Below are 20,366 nucleotides of genomic sequence, written 5' to 3'. Positions count from 1 at the left end.
TTAGGAGCCCTTTGAACTGTTGCGTCATCAGGCGTCAGGGTGTGAGATCTATTGGTTTTACCAATTGGTTTTATGCATAGTTACGCTGTGAAACATAAACAGGTTTGATTGAGGCCTCATGTGATTCACAGAAGCTGGCTATGTCAAACTTTATTGAATAACCGGCGAAATCAACCGTAAAACGAAGCGGATTACAGCTTTTCATGAGGAGGACAATGGTTTTATGGATTTACTGTATAATAATACGTCTTTTGGACTAAAACATGGGTGCACTTTGATCTATGGATTCTAACGAACTAAACGATATGCGACACTCCATGTTTGAGTACACATATGAAGTAACGCGGCAGAAAGGTAAGGAGCAGCGTATTGTACTGTGTTTGTACTGTTGTTAAATATTAAGAAACTGTAGTCGCTGTGATTATTCAACCCCAAATTGCTTTATGCCATTTGAATCGTGAGACTTGATAAGTTACTACCAGCACTCAGCCAAAGCTGGGCCAACTGTGTTTGCTGCGACACTGGTCGTTAGTATCGGGTCACACACTGTATTACGCATGTTTGCCATATTTGCATCCAACGCTGGCAGCTGGGTAGCAAGCCACAGTTGGGCCTAATAAGAAACATAGTAATCTGCCCTACCACTGCATATCTGTATCGGCCCATTCAAGAAAAACAGTGCTCCGGCCGACCCGGAACTGGGCCGATAGTGCCAGCTCTCAGCCAGAATCGGGCCGACTGTGCTTGCTATGTGGGAAGGAGCAGCGTATTGTACTGTATTTGTACTGTTGTTAAATATTAAGAAACTGTAGTTGCTGTGATTATTCAACCCCAAATTGCTTTATGCCATTTGAATCGTGAGACTTTAATGTTTTATTAGACATAAAATTTATTTATAAAATTTTCCGACGATCTTTGGTGAAATATCTGGAAATACTTTGGACTAACTTTGGGACCGGATCTGGTCCGGGGTGCCCAAAAGGTTAACTCTTATTTCCAGGAGTCCTCTGTGGTGAATTATGGAAAAGTACCATACAGTGTGCAAAGATCTGGCATCAATATAAAGAATTTGCAGTGACATGTTTGCTTCAGAACTGATTCAGTAAATTTGATATTAACAGAATGGAAAAAGATTTTAATTTATTCATCTTTTAAATTTGAAATTAATAAGAGGCTTGATAAAATAACAAGGCTGATTAAAATATATGAGCAATCCAAGTAATTGTGAAATATAAGCAAGGAAGGTAGGGAGCTGAGTTGTTTGATGTCATTATGGGTTGTAGGCTACTGTACATAATATACAATATTATTTTGTGGTTCAGTCATTTGGTTTTTGGTTTGAATTAATAGCAGAAATTATACCCACATAGCAAAATTTGTCTGGTCCAACGTTGGGCCACACCCTTGCATCAGTGTTGGCTCACATCTGGCTGGGTCCCCTGCCCAACACTGGCCCACTTTCTGAAAAAGGACACAATAAATCTGCTCTGGCCCAGTACTGGCCCACACATTGTAAGATGACTCTTACCCTTCCTACTGGCCCAGTACTGGCCCACACACTGTAAGATGACCCTCACCGATCCTACTGGCCCAGTAATGGCCCACACACTATAAACTGAGTGTTGGCTGAGAATCGGCTGGGTTCCTGGGCCAGTACTGGTCCAAGCACTGTAAAAAGGCTCTAATGTTGACTGATTGTCTACTTCATTCCTGAGCAAGAGGTGGCACAGAAAGTGTCAAACATCCAAATAAAAGAAACACAATTATATTTAGGTTTTAAAGTGAAATTCTAAATTCTACTAAAGTACTTACAGTACAACACAAATCTTATATGCAACAAATAAACCAAACAAATACTAATACAAAATATACATATAAAAAATATAAAATATACACAAATTATCAACTAATTAAAATCATGTCCTTTGCTGAGCTAAAAAGAAGTTTTAAGCTTGGACTTAAAACATTGCCAGAGATGAGGCTTGTCTAACATCATCAGGAAGATTATTCCAGATTTTAGCTGTATAAAACTGAAACGCTGCTTCTCCTTGTTTAGTCCTGACTGGACACGAGCATAAGGCCTGTCCCTGATGTTCTCAGAGTTCGAGATGGTTCATATGGCATCAACATGTCAGAGATGTACTGTGGTGCTGAGCCATGAAGAGACTTATACACAAGCAGTGCTGTTCTAAAGTCTATTTTCTGAGTGACAGGAAGCCAGTGCAGAGATCTGAGAACAGCAGTAATGTGATTGTCCTTCCTAGTTCAGGACCGCAGCAGCGTTCTGGATGTACTCAGTGAATAGGCCAGATTAGTTGTTAAAAGCAAAAGTAAATGTCCTTTCTAAAAATTCAAGTCCAGTTAAAAGAGGGTAAAAATAAAGTTAAAAACTGTATTATAAAATCATTGGATAAAAATGAAAAGGAGTAAAAAAGTAAAACTGGCAGAGGCAGGAGCAAGTAGAAAATCATCTCACACAGTAAATGATAATCAGACTCATAAATCAGACTCATGAGTGTCCTAATAATCTTGATCAGAAAATTTATTAATGTCAGGAAGGCGTGGAGAGTCGGACTTGAACCTGTGGACAGTAAGAACAGGAAAATCCCAAATCTATTATTGTTAACTAGACCAGACATGCTACTACCATAACAGTGAACTAAAGAAAAAAAATTTGCTAATTTTTTTAATTTCTTGCCTTTCAGTCATAAAGAAAAGAGAAAAAAACATATAATTTTATTAATGAATAAAGCCGCAAACAGTGATAAAGTGGATTTTTGGAAGCATTCTTATGAAAAGTGTGCAGCCACACTGAGGTGCTTCTTCTGTCGAACTGAGTTTTGAGATTGTATAAATACACAGTAGAAAACAGCAATTCAATTAAAAATATGAATGTAAGCTCATTTATGTGAGATGCACTTCAACCAAATTTCACTGGAATTTGACACCAACCTAAACTTTGGCACAGTACTGTATAAGTAAGAATTAAACAACGAGAGGGCATGCGGTTATACTATTTTAATGCACAACGCAGAGCCATAGTGCCCAGGAACCACATTATAACCATATAACTGCACGCCCTCTGGTTATTTAATTTGTTTATAGCATGGTCACATACTTAACATTTCAAGAAATATACGTGCATTTACTGAGAGTTATACAATAGGCATATGTTTGATGTAGATACCTCTAATTTGATCAAACCACAAAAGCTATAGACCCCTTTAGTGTTTGTGAAAAGTAGCCTACGTTCAAAGAATAATGCTGTCAGCACCACAATACTTTTTTAAGGTAAGATGGAACATGAAGGAATTAGCATTAGCTATTAAATATTGCATATGTGTAATGCCAAAGTCTGGTTAGAAAACATTAGCTAGTGTATTGTGTTTACCTGCCTATGCCATGTTTTCTTTGCAAAGAGCCTTCTCTTTCTCCCTCCCTCTCAATCTGCTGCAAGCTGAAGCCAGCGTTTCATGACTGCCTCCAGTTCTGCTTCTGCAGCCACCCCAGCCAATGGGTTTTGTCGAACTGCAGCTAGATGGATATGGGAAATGGAATGGATACATTAATACATAGCCTTTATGTGCTGTTAAACATTATTTAATCATATCTTCTAATATTGGAATTCTGTTTTATGCACAAATTTACTTACCGAATATGACCTCCCTCAAGTGCAGGCTGGCCAGGGAAGTCTTTCCATTCACGCCTCTCCAGTGTAATCTCCTGGCCAGCGCATTAGTCAGCAATTTTTTTAGGACCCGCCATGTTGTGTCCTTCAAATCTGTCCCCCCGATTACTCCCAGATAGTTAACCTGAAGAGAAGCAAATAATCATAAACTCTGATAAAAACTATTTCACTCTTTGTCCTGCCACAATTGTACATATTGTGTGTGTACAGTATTGTGATTGTAACTTGCTACAACACATAATGTGTTGTAGTTTTTATTAGCAGCTCAACGTAACATCCCCCTTTGTGTCTGCTGAGGTTAGTGTGGTCAGATTGTGCAGAGACTCCTGAAGCTCCTTTTTCCTACTCCTGAAGGAACCTCTTTTATTCTTATGGTTGATCTCATGACATACAGTGGGTACGGAAAGTATTCAGACCCCTATAAATTTTTCACTCTTTGTGTCATTGCAGCCATTTGACAAAATCAAAAAAGTTCATTTTATTTCTCATTAATGTACACTCAGCACCCCATCTTGACAGAAAAAAACAGAAATGTAGAAAATTTTGCAAATTTAGAACGATGGGGCCTGTTAGCTCTGTATAAGAAAGAGCTTGGGAGGATGCAGGGACAGAGGGAGGGAGAATGGGGGGGGGGCAAGCCTCTTTGAGGATGGTAGGACGGTGAGGGCTCCTCCTCCTCAGAGTCCTCTTCTAGTCGGACACTCTTTCTATTTTGAGACACAAACATAGAGTTGATCCAAATCCTAAATGTAAACTTGTGTTAGGTCACTCATACTTATTTACGTCGAATTGGCCTTTGGCCTGATGCCTCTGCCTCGGACTGGAGGTCTGATGTAATTTCCGCTTCCTTGGCCTTTCTCCGTCCTTCTTCATAGCTTTCTGTAAAATAAAGATGCACTACACATTGGTAACTAGACGATGCAATTTCTGAAGAAATTGCGTTGGGATTGCTGATTGCCACGAAAAGCTCGAGGCAAACTGCATTGCCGAAGCACGTTTTGAATCGCCTGACGCGGTTGCGATAATCGAGAAATACGAACTGTAGTGAGGGTGCTTTTATGTTGAGAAAATGCTATAAAAAGACTTTTATTCTGAAAGGACAAAGAGCTGCAGGAGACTCATGGAAACTCACAAAATAATCTGGACTTTATTTTGAATATTCCTCATACTTTACAAAAATGTGATATCTTCCTATAAATAACTGTAGACTTTTATTGTGAAAGTCTGGCCATGTGAGAAACCATGGCTGACACAGAAAATGGCCTCACCTGGTGCCTGAAGCTGTATGCCAATAACCAACGTCCGTTTCAATACTGAGATTTTTGGTATTGTGACTTTTCTTTAACCCAATGGGTACCCGCCCCTTTTTTCGGCACACGGCCGAACAACACGTAGCTAAATTAAACTAGCTGTTGTTCTTACATTTTAAGAGTTATATTGACGACCTTGGTGCCGTTTGAAGCAAAAGCTTCCCAGTTTTCTATCAGAGCGCTGTAAATTGTGAAACATGACTCCTCCCCCTCTAGCGTCGAACGCTGCTTGCCCAGCGTTGTCATGGCAACATTTAGGAGCCCTTTGAACTGTTGCGTCATCAGGCGTCAGGGTGTGAGATCTATTGGTTTTACCAATTGGTTTTATGCATAGTTACGCTGTGAAACATAAACAGGTTTGATTGAGGCCTCATGTGATTCACAGAAGCTGGCTATGTCAAACTTTATTGAATAACCGGCGAAATCAACCGTAAAACGAAGCGGATTACAGCTTTTCATGAGGAGGACAATGGTTTTATGGATTTACTGTATAATAATACGTCTTTTGGACTAAAACATGGGTGCACTTTGATCTATGGATTCTAACGAACTAAACGATATGCGACACTCCATGTTTGAGTACACATATGAAGTAACGCGGCAGAAAGGTAAGGAGCAGCGTATTGTACTGTGTTTGTACTGTTGTTAAATATTAAGAAACTGTAGTCGCTGTGATTATTCAACCCCAAATTGCTTTATGCCATTTGAATCGTGAGACTTGATAAGTTACTACCAGCACTCAGCCAAAGCTGGGCCAACTGTGTTTGCTGCGACACTGGTCGTTAGTATCGGGTCACACACTGTATTACGCATGTTTGCCATATTTGCATCCAACGCTGGCAGCTGGGTAGCAAGCCACAGTTGGGCCTAATAAGAAACATAGTAATCTGCCCTACCACTGCATATCTGTATCGGCCCATTCAAGAAAAACAGTGCTCCGGCCGACCCGGAACTGGGCCGATAGTGCCAGCTCTCAGCCAGAATCGGGCCGACTGTGCTTGCTATGTGGGAAGGAGCAGCGTATTGTACTGTATTTGTACTGTTGTTAAATATTAAGAAACTGTAGTTGCTGTGATTATTCAACCCCAAATTGCTTTATGCCATTTGAATCGTGAGACTTTAATGTTTTATTAGACATAAAATTTATTTATAAAATTTTCCGACGATCTTTGGTGAAATATCTGGAAATACTTTGGACTAACTTTGGGACCGGATCTGGTCCGGGGTGCCCAAAAGGTTTATTCATCTTTTAAATTTGAAATTAATAAGAGGCTTGATAAAATAACAGGGCTGATTAAAATAGGCTCAAAGTTAAGGCCAGCCACAATAAGGGAAATGCTTGCTTCTAATAATATTCACATAAAGAAGGTGCGCGGTTTGGTAGCGAAAATAACGCCATAAATCAAAATTGTTGCCCAAGTTACAAGCTGAGACTAGACCTACTCTAACTAATAATTTAGGATTTAATATGATTAAATTAAATTAGCATCTGGGGAAAAGACCCGTGTATTAACTTAACTTACTGTATCATCAATACAAGCTAACACTAGCGTTAGCTTTAGCGTCAGCGTTAGCAAACGTTAACGTTACCTGATTCTACCAAATTTTGATGAAGCTGGAGCTATGTTTTAACCGTTAAAGTAAATTAATAATTTTTCAACGCTATTATTCCAACATTTACGTGACCATTTAGGCTAATGACTTGATGGCAATAATGAGTTAGTTACAAGTAAAATAATAAGAGAGTTGGCATCGTCTACTTACCAGTGCCAGAGAGAGAAATCCTATGAAAAAAATCAGGCTTTTTGTGCTTCATGAGTTGATTGACAGCCGGGCAATGTTCGTCCGTAGACAATGAGGCGATAGTCGTAGGTGTTTGCCGAGTACTTCATGAACTGAATGTCGGCCAGGGTTTGTTCACTGACGATGAGCCGCCGCTTTATAAACGTCAGCGCGTTGTACAGCGAATGACCCATAGCGTCTCTGCCCTCATCCCCTCCTCTCCCCACTGCCACAACGCTAAGCTGACCTGCCAATTGTGCAGACCTGATTGAACTGTAAAGCTGTGTTGTTGTTCTACTTGCTTTTTGGTGAGGGAGGGTATCTCAAAACGAAATTGTTCATTTAAAATGTGTATCTTACGGTGGCCGACAAGGGCAAACGCGCTGCAAAACAAAAAGCGCTGCAAAAGAGAAACGCTGCAAAACAGAAACGCTGCAAAACAGAAACGCTGCAAAACAGAAACGCTGCAAAAGAGAAACGCTGCAAAACAAAAACGCTGCAAAACAGAAACGCTGCAAAACAGAAACGCTGCAAAAGAGAAACGCTGCAAAACAAAAACGCTGCAAAACAAAAACGCTGCAAAAGAGAAACGCTGCAAAACAAAAACGCTGCAAAACAGAAACGCTGCAAAACAGAAACGCTGCAAAGCAGAAACGCTGCAAAAGAGAGAACACAACGGAAGTGCGCCAGGCCGATAGGGGGACCCCGAACTGAGGGGTGCAATGAACAAAGAACTTTTACAGAGGCGAGAGAGACACATGTAGCGACATAAGTCACGTCTCATTTTGGAGGCTGCGTAATGACGCAGGTTATAGTGTTGAATTGCAAAAGAATTGAATGAGCGACCTCTGATGATTGTTCTCATGTGCTAATATGTGCTAACAATGTTCTGTTACATTTGTTTACTTGATCAAAATGTCATACAACGTCGGGAGACGTGGCGGGGGGCGGGGTGTGTTGCAGGGTGGGAGATCTGAAGGTGCTGTAATGACTATAGGTTGTTGTCTTGTTCAGGGTGTTCTTTGGGGAGTCGGTGGGGTGAGCTAGAGGGAGATGGGTCAGGGAGGAGGGAAGAAGTGTGTGTGGAGGGAAGAGAGGTGAGAGAGAGCTGTTCGGTGAGGGGAGTTAGCGTTACTGATGGGCGATACAACAGAATTTGGTATCGATCCGATACCAAGTAACTACAGGGTCAGTATCGACGATACCGATACCTTCTGCACCTTAAAGGAAAATCATTATTGCACAGTGTTGATTAATATCTTTATTGCAATGGCAACATGAATAATGCTCATGAACATAAATACTTGTTTAAATGCTAATAATAAAATGATAATAAATAAATAGCATTTCCCTTCGTAGTGGGTGAAAAATAGCACCACACAATGCTTCTTTTTCTATCTCTCTCCATGTTGCCGTGCCTGTCAGCACTGAGACGGAGGAGGTCCCTCCACGCTGCAGAGTGGAGAGAGTAATACTTCCTTCTGCAGTGCATGACTGGCTCTGGAAAGCTCTGACATCTGATTGGCTGCCATCATCATGTGATACGGAAGACCATTTAAAATACGCTTGGGCTGGTTTTCACACATCCAAAACTCTCAGAAGTGAAAACTAATTGCACGTTTTTTATTAGGAGTGGTATCGAGCGATACTTAAGAAAGTACCGACTCCAAAGTATGGAAGTATCGATTCCAGAGAGTCGATATTCCCATCCCTAGTTAGCGTGGCTACGGCTGAAACAGTAGCCTGTTACCTGTTCTGACTAAAAACTTAATAAAGCAAAGTGACAAAAGAACGTCTGCTGGCTGTGAATTTAGCGGGCATTAGAGTACGTTTTACATTTATTATTTTTTAAACACTTGGCCGTCATGTTTTACAGTATTATAAAAGTACAATGTTGTAAAAGATGACGGCCAAGTGTTAAGTAACAAATGGAAAACGCACCTTCAGATCGCACCTTCAGATCGCACCTTCAGATCTCCCAACCCCCCCCACGTTGTATGAGTTTTTCCTCTCCACTGGATTTGTTGTGATTCTATGTAAAGTCTCTAGAGATAATTTTTTATTGTGAAATGACACTATACAAATAAACAGAGTTAAAAAAAATTAAATTCAAACTATAATACTAAGAAAACAAATAGTATAAAATTATACAATATGCATTAGTATGATAATTCAATACTTTAGGATGTGATAATACATAGTTTCTGGTTAATCTATTGGTTATGATCATTGCGCTCAAAACACAAAACAATAAAACATTTTAGAAAATTTACGTGAAGCCAGATCGACCCCACAGGTTTCTCTCAATCATGCCATGGTGGTGAAGTTTCTTCAGTCCCATGCAAATTTGTATTTGACATCCTTCATTTTGTCTTTATAAACAGCATCAAAGTAGTCTGCTTCTGCCACTGTCAGCTGGTTTTTCCAGTCTCCAGCAATTCCTAAAACACAACACACAAGAAGAGAGAAGAAAGGCATGCAAAACTGTTTCCTTGCTCGAAATTAAGGTTTTACTCACTAGAATTACAGCACCGTATTTGCTACTGTTATTGTGTGCGTTACACTCTATGGACTGTATCAATTTAATGTGAAATGTCATGTGCACTGAAACACACCTTTCCTAAGAAACTCTGATTTTGTCTGGTCCATGTAGTCACGAGGAACAGCAGAATAGTTGGACATCTTGTTCTGCTTCATGTTCTTGAACAAACATCGTTCTGCTATCTTCTCTATCACCTCGGCCTCCAGAGGTTTCTCCAAGAACAGAGCGATTCTGGTCACAGAGTCTTTTAGGTCCTGCATCACAGAGAAGCTCAGTTCATATCTCTACAGGGATTCTCACAGTTATGGCTGTGTGCTCTTATTTGGTTGTCCAGGAGATGGTTCAGAGAGATTTTTGAGGTAGTTTTGAGAAGTACTGATAAATCTCACCATGATCATTTCTTCATAGGAGATGTACATTATACACTCTGAATCTTCAGCGTTCAGCCAGCCCTTTACATGGTCAAACCATGAGCCAAACATGACTAGAAGGAAAAGAAAATTTTACGTTTTATTACCATGAACAACTACATATTCTATGCTCTGATCCTTATAGAAATGTGTATTGTGTCACAAGTTAAAACTGTACATTGTATAGAGTTAACAGTGATTACAACCTTTTCCATTAAGGAACTTGTGGAGGAACTCGCTCTGCGGACCTGGTTTCACCAGGAAAGAGGTGGTCCCGTAATAGTGAAAGGAAGATGTAAACACATCTTTGGGGTTCCTCATGACATAGATGACCTGAAGTGATGATAACATTTTAGATGTCTGGAAAGATGCAATCCAGTCACCCAAGCTTAGGTTTTTGGGATTTTTAGAACTCATTGCTATGGTGTTGCAGGTGCCATACAGTTGCTATCATGCTTTAGCAGTTTGCTAGTGTGTTGTTGATTTGGTTGTTGATCAGAAGGTGGTGACAGCTGGGTTCTAAGTGATGGCTATATTGTTTTCCATGGTTGCTGTCACATTTGCATGCTGCAGCTTGAATATATAAGGTGGTTTCTATAGTGATTTAAGATGAGTCATTGCTAAAGAGCACAGAGTGACTGCTGGGATGCATGGTGTGCTTGCAGTAGTCACACAGGTAACAGTGAAAGTAGTAATAACAGAAGTATTGTTAGTGACAGCAGCAGAAGTCACACATTCAAAGAAAATGACTATTGGAACAGCAATTGAGTTACCAATTTATGCTGAACTGTAACATAAATGTCTGTGTGATTGTTTGATATACATTATGTGGTAGAATAAGGGGGCAGACAAGCTAAACAGACAGCTGTATGAGTTAAGAATACAGAGGTAATGTAAGAAAAGCACTATAACAAAGCACGTAGTTATTATTAGACCTGTTTCTTTCGACTGTGATTGTCATGCTGTGAGAAGACAGTGGGTGTTATAAAAACAAACCTTGTCTTGGCTTTACAGATGGTATGGTTTGTATTAAGCCAGATTTACCTTTGGCTTTACTTTAAAGTAAGATGCTGGCATCATGTTGTACTGAAAGTGAGTAGCAAAAATGCGTGGAGATGGCCTCCGTTCAAGATTAAGAATGCAGGCCCGATGTTCCTCCAGCCAGGGAACACGGTCCCAGTTATGAAGAGTCTCAACTGAGGCCGGATTACCTCCACTCATGATCAGGGGGACAATCTCCTGCATCCAGGTTGTACCTAAACAAAAGAAACAAAGTTTCATACATTTCTGTAATTGTAATATAATATGATTAAGACCTTCATAAACAAATAAAATCATAATTAAAAAAATAAATAAATAAACGTGATAACTTATCACTCTTCTGCTTAGGAAAGGACTTTCCACCACTTTAAAAGACAATATAAATCCTCTGGCTGCACCTTAACTTTAGTGACATAAGTAGGAAGAGCAGTCTTCTCTGCAGCGCATTAGGACAGACAGGCTGACAGCATGGTGTCCAATAAAGGCCATGTCCACCACAGAGAACAAGTGTGAATTGTTGGGCACAATACAAAGGCAGCATTTCTTAGGAAGCTGCAGAGATGGTGTAGTAGCTGTACCAAATGGTTTTGCTTCACTTAAACACAACAGACAGTTTGTTATTCAGGAACTGACAATGTGCGACTTTCCATTCTTCTTTTTGCGCACAACCTTATAGTGAAAGCAAGAAAGTCCACTTTCAAATTGTAACTGCATGAAGCGCTAATCTAAAACCACCTGAAAGTAACATTGTGCTTATCTGCTGGTACATTAATGGGCCACGACTCACCAGACTTGGGATAAGTTACGATGACGATATCATCCGGACGGAAAGTAAACTCCTCGTAGTACTTCAGGCTCTGTGGCGGGTGCAGGTAGGACGGCACATAAACCCCCTTGTAGAGGGTGTATAAGTCAGCCTCAGTCATGGTTCAGAGATGAAAATCAGCAGTAATCGGAGACTGCGCTAACACAGTCCCGCAGCTTCCGAGAGAATCAAAGGACTTCGATCTGCTGTTCTCTTCCGGTCTCTTAGTATGTCGCTCTCTCGCTTCACATTGCCCTGCAGAAACAGACTGATAGAAAGGAATAGAAAAGACTGAGATACAGCTGATAGAACTGAGATTGATCGGTAAAACTTTCTGGTGTCCTTTATACATGATTTTCAAAATGTTGTACTCTACCAATTCATTAAATTTCAGTAAATGTAGCTGTATAAATACAGGGTTTGTATGACCCACTTCCACTGACTCTCACAGCTCCCTTCTGTAAAAGAAAGCTTGGATTGATAGGTTTTACAGGCACCTCCCCACACTTCAACACAGGTCAGGTATGGAGCAATCCGTGAATTCCGCAATTCCTTTACCTTATGTAGCACAGTGATAGTTTTTGATATTTTTATGTTTCTATATTCAATACGTGATTTCCATGTCATGTTTTCGTCAATCGTGACACATAAAAACTTAATCTCTTTTGCTCTATTTCAACTTCTTCAACATATATTGATGCACCAAGACATTTTCTTCTATTACCAAAAATCATAAACTTGGTCTTACCTACATTTAAGGACAACCTATCAATGTCAAACCATGTCTTTTTCTTTTTTAATTCATTCTCGACAACTACTAGCACTTTTTAAAGTGTTCTCCTGATTAGATTAAGGTTGTATCATACGGAATCAAAATACACTTTAGCAAATTAAAAACCATAGCAATATCATGAGAAACAGTATAGGTCCAAGGGCTGATCTTTGTGGTACCCCACAACTGTTTCATATGCCTGATTTCATGTTACTCATGTCCACAAACTGTTTTCTGTCTTTTAAGTAGCTTTCAATCCATTGATGTGCCACACCTTGAGCCATATAGAACCAATGTTTACAAAAATGTTCTGAGATGCAGCTGTTAGAGTGAAATACAGCTGTTAAACAGAGCTGTTAGACCAGGACACAGCTGTTAGACTGAGATACAGCTATTAGAACAAGATACAGCTGTTGGAATGAGATACAGATGTTGGAATGAGATAGAGCTGATAGAGTGAGACACAGCTGTTAAAGTGAGAAACAGCTGTTAGAGTGAGAAAGCTTGTTGAAGTGAGACAGCTGTTAGAGTGAGACAGCTGTTAGAGTGAGACAGATGTTGGAGTGAGACAGCTTGTTGGAGTGAGACAGCTGTTGGAGTGAGACAGCTGTTAGAGTGAGACAGCTGTTAGAGTGAGACAGCTGTTGGAGTGGGAGTGAGACAGCTGTTAGAGTGAGACACAGCTGTTGGAGTGAGACAGCTGTTAGAGTGAGACAGCTGTTGGAGTGGGAGTGAGACAGCTGTTGGAGTGAGACACAGCTGTTAGAGTGAGACACAGCTGTTGGAGTGGGAGTGACACAGCTGTTGGAGTGACACAGCTGTTAGAGTGACACAGCTGTTAGAGTGAGACAGCTGTTGGAGTGAGACAGCTGTTAGAGTGAAACTCAGCTGTTAGAATGAGAAACAGCTGTGGGAGTGGGAGTGACACACAGCTGTTAGAGTGAGACACAGCTGTTAGAGTGACACAGCTTTTGGAGTGGGAGTGAGACAGCTGTTAGAGTGAGACAGCTGTTGGAGTGAGACACAGCTGTTAGAGTGAGACAGCTGTTAGAGTGACACACAGCTGTTAGAGTGAGACACAGCTGTTAGAGTGAGACACAGCTTTTGGAGTGGAAGTGAGACAGCTGTTAGAGTGACACACAGCTGTTAGAGTGAAACACAGCTTTTAGAGTGAGACAGCTGTTAGAGTGAGACACGGCTATTAGAGTGAGACACAGCTCTTAGAGTGAGACACAGCTGTTGGAGTGGGAGTGAGACAGCTGTTAGAGTGAGACAGCTGTTGGAGTGAGACAGCTGTTAGAGTGACACAGCTGTTAGAGTGAGACAGCTGTTGGAGTGGGAGTGAAATACAGCTGTTGGAGTGACACACAGCTGTTTGAGTGAAACACAGCTGTTAGAGTGAGACAGCTGTTGGAGTGAGACAGCTGTTAGAGTGAGACACAGCTGTTGGAGTCGAAGTGAGACACAGCTGTTAGAGAGACACAGCTGTTAGAGTGACACACAGCTTTTGGAGTGGGAGTGAGACACAGCTGTTAGAGTGAGACACAGCTGTTAGAGTGAAACAGCTGTTGGAGTGAGACAGCTGTTTGAGTGAGACAGCTGTTGGAGGAAGACAGCTGTTGGAGTGAGACAGCTGTTGCATTGAGACAGCTGTTGGAGTGGGAGTGAGACACAGCTGTTAGAGTGAGAGACAGCTGTTAGAGTGAGACAGCTGTTAGAGTGAGACACAGCTCTTAGAGTGAGACAGCTGTTGGAGTGGTACACAGCTGTTAGAGTGAGACAGATGTTGGAGTGAGACACAGCTGTTAGAGTGGGAGTGAGACAGCTGTTGGAGTGAAACACAGCTGCTAGAGTGAGACTGTTATTAGAGTGAGACACAGCTGTTATAGTTAGACAACTGACAGTATCTCACTGTAAAAGCTTTCTCACGCCAACAGCTGTCTCACTCTAACAGCTGTCTCACTCCCACTCCGACAGTTGTGTCTTACTCCAACAGCTGTTTCTCACTCCAACAGCTGTCTCACTCCCACTCCAACAGCTGTATCTGACTTTAACAGCTGTCTCACCCCCACTCCAAAAGCTGTGTATCACTCTAACAGATGTCTCACTCTATCAGCTGTCTCACTCGAACATCTGTCACTCTAACAGCTGTCTCACTCTAACAACTGTGTCACTCTAACAGCTGTGTGCCACTCCAACAGCTGTCTCACTCCCACTCCAACAGCTGTCTCACTCTAAAAACTGTCTCACTCCCGATCCAACAGCTGTGTTTTACTCCAACAACTGTTTCTCACTCCAACAGCTGTCTCACTCCCACTCCAATCGCTGTGTTTCACTTTAACAGCTGTCTCACTCCCACTCCAACATCTGTCTCAATATAACAGCTGTGTCTCACTCCAACAGCTGTTTCACTCCAACAGCTGTCTCACTCCAATAGCTGTTTCACTCCACTAGCTGTCTCACCCCAACAGCTGTCTCACTCTGACAGCTGTCTCACTCCCACTCCAATTGCAGTCTCAACAGGTGTCTCACTCCAACAGCTGTCTCACTCTAACAGCTGTGTCTCACTCCAACAGCTGTCTCACTCTAACAGCTGTCTCACTCCAACATCTGTGTCTCTCACTCTAACAGCTGTCTCACTCCAACATGTGTCTCACTCTTGCAACTGTGTACCACTCCAACAGCTATCTCACTCTAATAGCTGTCTCACTCCCACTCCAACAGCTGTCTCACTCTAACTGCTGTCTCACTCTCAAAGCTGTCTCACTCACACTCCAACAGCTGTGTCTCACTCACACTCCAACAGCTGTCTCACTCTAAGAGCTGTGTCTCACTCCCACTCCAAAAGCTGTGTCTCACTCTAACAGCTGTCTCACTCACACTCCAAAAGCTGCCTCACTCTAACAGCTGTCTCACTCCCACTCCAACAGCTGTCTCACTCAAACAGCTGTCTCATTCTAACATCTGTATCTCACTCCCACTCCAACAGCTGTGTCTCAATCTAAGAACTCTCTCACTCTAACAGCTGTGTCTCACTCCAACAGCTGTGTCACTCGAGCAGCTGTCTCACTCCAACATCTGTGTCTAATTCTAAAAGCTATGTCACTCCAACAGCTGTCTCACTCTCACTCCAAAGGCTGTGTGTCACTCTAACAGCTGTGTCTCACTTCCACTCCAAAGGCTGTGTCACTCTAACAGCTGTGTCACTCTAACAACTGTGTCACTCCAACAGCTGTCTCACTCAAATAGCTGTCTCACTCCAAAAGCTGTCTCATTCCAACTGCAACAGCTGTGTCTAATTCTAACAGCTGTCTCACTCCAACAGCTGTATCTCATTCTAACAGCTGTGTCTCACTCTAACAGCTGTGTCTCACTCCAACAGCTTGTTAGTTACTCCAACAGCTGTCTCACTCCAACATTTGTCTCACTCTAACAGCTGTCTTACTCTAACAGCAGTCTCACTCCCAAACCAACAGCTGTGTCTCACTCTAAGAGCTGAGTCTCACTCGAACAGCTGTCTCACTCTAACAGCTGTGTCTCACTCCGACTCCAACAGCGGTCTCACTCCAACAGCTGTGTCTCATTCCATCAGCTGTCCCATTATATCAGCTGTCTTACTCCAACAGCTGTCTCAATCCAACAGCTGTGTCTCACTCCCACTCCAATAGCAATCTCACTCCAACAGCTGTCTCAGTCCAACAGCTCTCTCACTCCAACATCTGTCTCACTCTAACAGCTGTCTCACTCCCACTCCAATAGCAGTCTCACTCTAACAGCTGTCTCACTCTAAAAGCTGTCTCACTCTAAAAGCTGTCTCACTCTAACAGCTGTTAGAGTGAGACACAGCTGTTAGAGTGACACACAGCTGTTAGAGTGAGACACAGCTGTTAGAGTGAGACACAGCTGTTGGAGTGGAAGTGAGATGCAGCTGTTAGATGAGACAGCTGTTGGAGTGAGACAGCTGTTGGAGTGAGACAGCTGTTAGTGAGACGCAACTGTTAGAGTGAGACAGCTGTTGCGTTGAGACAGCTGTTGGAGAGGAAGTGAGACAGCTGTTGGAGTGAGACACAGCTGTTAGAGTGAGACAGCTTTTGCATTGAGACAGCTTTTGGAGAGGGAGTGAGACACAGCTGTTAGAGTGAGACAAAGCTGTAGGAGTGAGACAGCTATTGTAGTGGGCGTGAAACAGCTGTTGGACTGAGACACAGCATTTGGAGTAAGACATCTGTTGGAGTGGGAGTGAGACAGCTGTTAGCGTGAGACAGCTGTTGTAGTGAGACACAGCGGTTGGAGTGAGACAGCTGTTAGTGAGACGCAGCTTTTAGAGTGAGACAGCTGTTGCGTTGAGACAGCTCTTGGAGAGGGAGTGAGACACAGTTGTTGGAGTGAGACAGCCGTTGGAATGAGACACAGCTGTTGGAGTGAAACAGCTGTTTGAGTGAGACAGCTGTTGGAGAAAGACAGCTGTTGGAGAATGACAGCTGTTAGAGTTAGACAGCTGTTTGAGTGCGACAAAGCTGTTGGAGTGAGACAGCTGTTATAGTGAGACACAGCTGTTGGAGTGGAAGTGAGACAGCTGATAGAGTGACACACAGCTTTTTGAGTGAAACACAGCTGTTACAGTGAGACACAGCTTTTGGAGTGGGAGTGAGACAGCTGTTAGAGTAACACACAGCTGTTAGAGTGACACACAGCTTTTGGAGTGGGAGTGACACAGCTGCTAGAGTGAGACTCAGATGTTAGAGTTAGACATCTGTTTGATTGCGACAAAGCTGTTGGAGTGAGACAGCTGTTAGAGTGAGACACAGCTGTTGGAGTCGAAGTGAGACAGCTGTTAGAGTGACACACAGCTGTTGGAATGGGAGTGAGACGCCGCTGTTAGAGTGAGACATCTTTTAGAGTGAGACACAGCTGTTAGAGTGAAACAGCTGTTGGAGTTAGACAGCTGTTTGAGTGAGACAGCTGTTGGAGGAAGACAGCTGTTGGAGTGAGACAGCTGTTAGTTAGACGCAGCTGTTAGAGTGAGAGCTGTTGGAGTGGGAGTGAGACAGCTGTTAGAGTGAGACACAGCTTTTAGAGTGAGACAGCTCTTAGAGTGAGACAGCGTTTGGCGTGGGAGTGAGAGATGTCAGTTTGAGACAGCTGTTGTAGTAAGACAGCTGTTGGAGTGGGAGTGAGACAGCTGTTAGAGTGAGACAGCTGTTGGAGTGAGACACAGCTGTTGGAGTTGGTGTGAGACAGCTGTTGGAGTGAGACACAGCTGTTGGAGGAAGACAGCTGTTGGAGTGAGACAGCTGTTAGTTAGACGCAGCTGTTAGAGTGAGAGCTGTTGGAGTGGGAGTGAGACAGCTGTTGGAGTGAGACACAGCTTTTAGAGTGAGACAGCTCTTAGAGTGAGACAGCGTTTGGCTTGGGAGTGAGAGATGTCAGTTTGAGACAGCTGTTGTAGTAAGAAAGCTGTTGGAGTGGGAGTGAGACAGCTGTTAGAGTGAGACAGCTGTTGGAGTGGGACACAGCTGTTGGAGTTGGTGTGAGACAGCTGTTACAGTGAGATACAGCTGTTGGAGTGAAACTGTTGTTGAATTGAGACACAGCTGTTAGAGTGAGACAGCTGTTGGAGTGAGACAGCTTTTGGAGTAAGAAACATCTGTTGGAGTGGGAGTGAGACAGCTGTTAGAGTGAGACAGCTGTTGGAGTGAGACAGCTGTTAGAGAGACAGCTGTTATATTGAGACAGCTGTTAAAGTGAAACACAGCTGTTGGAGTGAAACAGCTTTTTGAGTGAGACAACTGTTGGAGTAGAACAGCTGTTATAGTGAGACAGCTGTTAGAGTGAGACAGTGTTCGGAGTGAGAAACAGCTGTTGGAGTGAGACACGGCTATTAGAGTGAGACGCAGCTCTTAGAGTGAGACACAGCTGTTGGAGTGGGAGTGAGACAGCTGTAAGAGTGAGACAGCTGTTGGAGTGAGACAGTTGTTAGAGTGAGACAGATGTTAGAGTGACAGCTGTTGGAGTGGGAGTGAAATACAGCTGTTGGAGTCAGACACAGCTGTTGGAGTGAAACACAGCTGTTAGAGTGAGACAGCTGTTGGAGTGAGACAGCTGTTATAATGAGACACAGCTGTTGGAGTGGGACTGAGACACAGCTGTTAGAGAGACACAGCTGTTAGAGTGACACACAGCTGTTGGAGTGGGAGTGAGACGCAGCTGTTAGAGTGAGACAGCTTTTAGAGTGAGAAACAGCTGTTAGAGTGAAACAGCTATTGGAGTTCGACAGCTGTTTGAGTGAGACAGCTGTTGGAGGAAGACAGCTGTTGGAGTGAGACAGCTGTTGGAGTGGGAGTGAGACAGCTGTTGGAGTGAGACACAGCTTTTAGAGTGAGACAGCTCTTAGAGTGAGACAGCGTTTGGCGTGGGAGTGAGAGATGTCAGTTTGAGACAGCAGTTGTAGTAAGACACAGCTGTTGGAGTGTGAGTGAGACAGCTGTTAGAGTTGGTGTGAGACAGCTGTTGGAGTGAGACACAGCTGTTGGAGTGGGACACAGCTTTTGGAGTTGGTGTGAGACAGCTGTTGGAGTGAGACAGCTGTTGGAGCGAGACAGCTGTTAGAGTGAGACAGCTGTTGGAGTGAGTTAGCTGTTAGAGGGAGACAGCTGTTATATTGACACAGCTGTTAAAGTGAAACACAGCTGTTGGAGTGAAACAGGTATTTGAGTGAGACAACTGTTGGAGTAGAACAGCTGTTATAGTCGGACAGCTGTTGGAATGAGACTCAGCTCTTAGAGTGAGACATAGCTGTTGGTTTGGGAGTGAGACTGCTGTTAGAGTAAGACAGCTGTTAGAGTGAGACAGATGATGGAGTGAGACAGCTGTTGGAGAGAAACACAACTGTTGGACTGAGACACAGCTGTTGGAGTGAGACAGCTGTTAGACTGAGACAACTATTACAGTGAGACACAGCTGTTGGAGTGGGATACAGCTGTAAGAGTGAGACAGATGTTGGATTGAGACACAGCTGTTAGAGTGAGACACAGCTGTTACAGTCGGAGTGAGACAGCTGTTGGAGTGAGACAGCTGTTGGAGTGAGACACAGCTCTTAGAGTGAGACACAGCTGTTGGAGTTGGAGTGAGACACAGCTGTTAGAGTGAGACAGCTGTTGGAGTGAGACACAGCAGTTACAGTGAGACTCACCTGTTCGATTTGGAGTGAGACACAGCTGTTAGAGTGACACAGCTGTTAGAGTGAGACAGCTCTTGGAATGAGACAGATGTTGGAGTGGGACAGCTCTTAGAGTGAGACAGCGTTTGGCGTGGGAGTGAGACAGATGTCAGTTTGAGACAGCTGTTGTAGTAAGACACAGCTGTTGGAGTGGGAGTGAGACAGCTGTTAGAGTGAGACAGCTGTTGGAGTGGGACACAGCTGTTGGAGTTGGTGTGATACAGCTGTTGGAGTGAGACACAGCTGTTAGAGTGAGACAAATGTTGGAGTGAGACAGCTGTTAGAGTGACACAGAGCTGTTGGAGTGACACACAGCTGTTAGAGTGACACAGCTGTTAGAGTGAGACAGCTATTGTAGTGGGAGTGAGACACATCTGTTGGACTGAGACACAGCATTTGGAGTAAGACACATCTGTTGGAGTGGGAGTGAGACAGCTGTTAGAGTGAGACAGCTGTTAGAGTGACACACAGCTGTTTGAGTGAAACACAGCTGTTAGAGTGAGACACAGCTTTTGGAGTGGGAGTGAGACACAGCTCTTAGAGTGAGACAGCTGTTGGAGTGAGACAGCTTTTGGAGTAAGAAACATCTGTTGGAGTGGGAGTGAGACAGCTGTTAGAGTGAGACAGCTGTTGGAATGAGACAGCTGTTAAATTAGAAGCGCCAGTTGTTGGAGAGGGAGACAAAACAAAACCAGCTGTTGGAAATGAGAAACAAGCCTGTTTAGTGAGATGCAGCTGTTAGAATCAAACAGCTGGTGCCGTGAGAGACATAGCGGTTGAGGAGTGGGAGTAGAATA

At 43.1% G+C, this 20,366-nt stretch overlaps 1 protein-coding gene across 2 annotated transcripts; it reads right to left on the bottom strand.

Moving 5' to 3' along the window:
• Positions 1–8,817: 8,817 nt before the first annotated feature.
• LOC113135491 (sulfotransferase 2B1-like) lies at positions 8,818–12,070 on the bottom strand. 2 transcript variants are annotated; one of them, XM_026315562.1, is made up of 7 exons: positions 12,012–12,070; positions 11,561–11,846; positions 10,777–10,988; positions 9,939–10,065; positions 9,712–9,806; positions 9,396–9,576; positions 8,818–9,221 (listed from the first exon to the last, which is right to left on the bottom strand). In XM_026315562.1, exons 2-7 carry the CDS (start codon positions 11,697–11,699, stop codon positions 9,112–9,114), a joined length of 864 nt encoding a protein of 287 aa, XP_026171347.1. In that variant the 5' UTR covers positions 11,700–11,846; positions 12,012–12,070; the 3' UTR covers positions 8,818–9,111. The 2 variants fall into 2 exon arrangements, with proteins under 2 accessions (XP_026171347.1, XP_026171346.1); XM_026315561.1 differs by having other exon boundaries at positions 11,955–12,053.
• Between the last annotated feature and the right edge of the window lie 8,296 nt (positions 12,071–20,366).

The sequence above is a fragment of the Mastacembelus armatus genome, chromosome 19 (assembly GCF_900324485.2).
Source record: "Mastacembelus armatus chromosome 19, fMasArm1.2, whole genome shotgun sequence".
NCBI lineage: Eukaryota > Metazoa > Chordata > Actinopteri > Synbranchiformes > Mastacembelidae > Mastacembelus > Mastacembelus armatus.
Note: the sequence above shows the minus strand (reverse complement) of the source record. Positions and strands in the feature narration are given on the sequence as shown.

Excerpts from the sequence above, each read along its gene's own strand:
- LOC113135491 (XM_026315562.1), bottom strand. The coding sequence starts at position 11,699 with ATGACTGAGGCTGACTTATACACCCTCTACAAGGGGGTTTATGTGCCG. Across the intron at positions 10,989-11,560 it reads CGTAACTTATCCCAAGTCTG|GTACAACCTGGATGCAGGAG; the intron begins GTGAGTCGTGGC and ends TCTTTTGTTTAG. Across the intron at positions 9,222-9,395 it reads ATCAGAGTTTCTTAGGAAAG|GAATTGCTGGAGACTGGAAA; the intron begins GTGTGTTTCAGT and ends GTTGTGTTTTAG.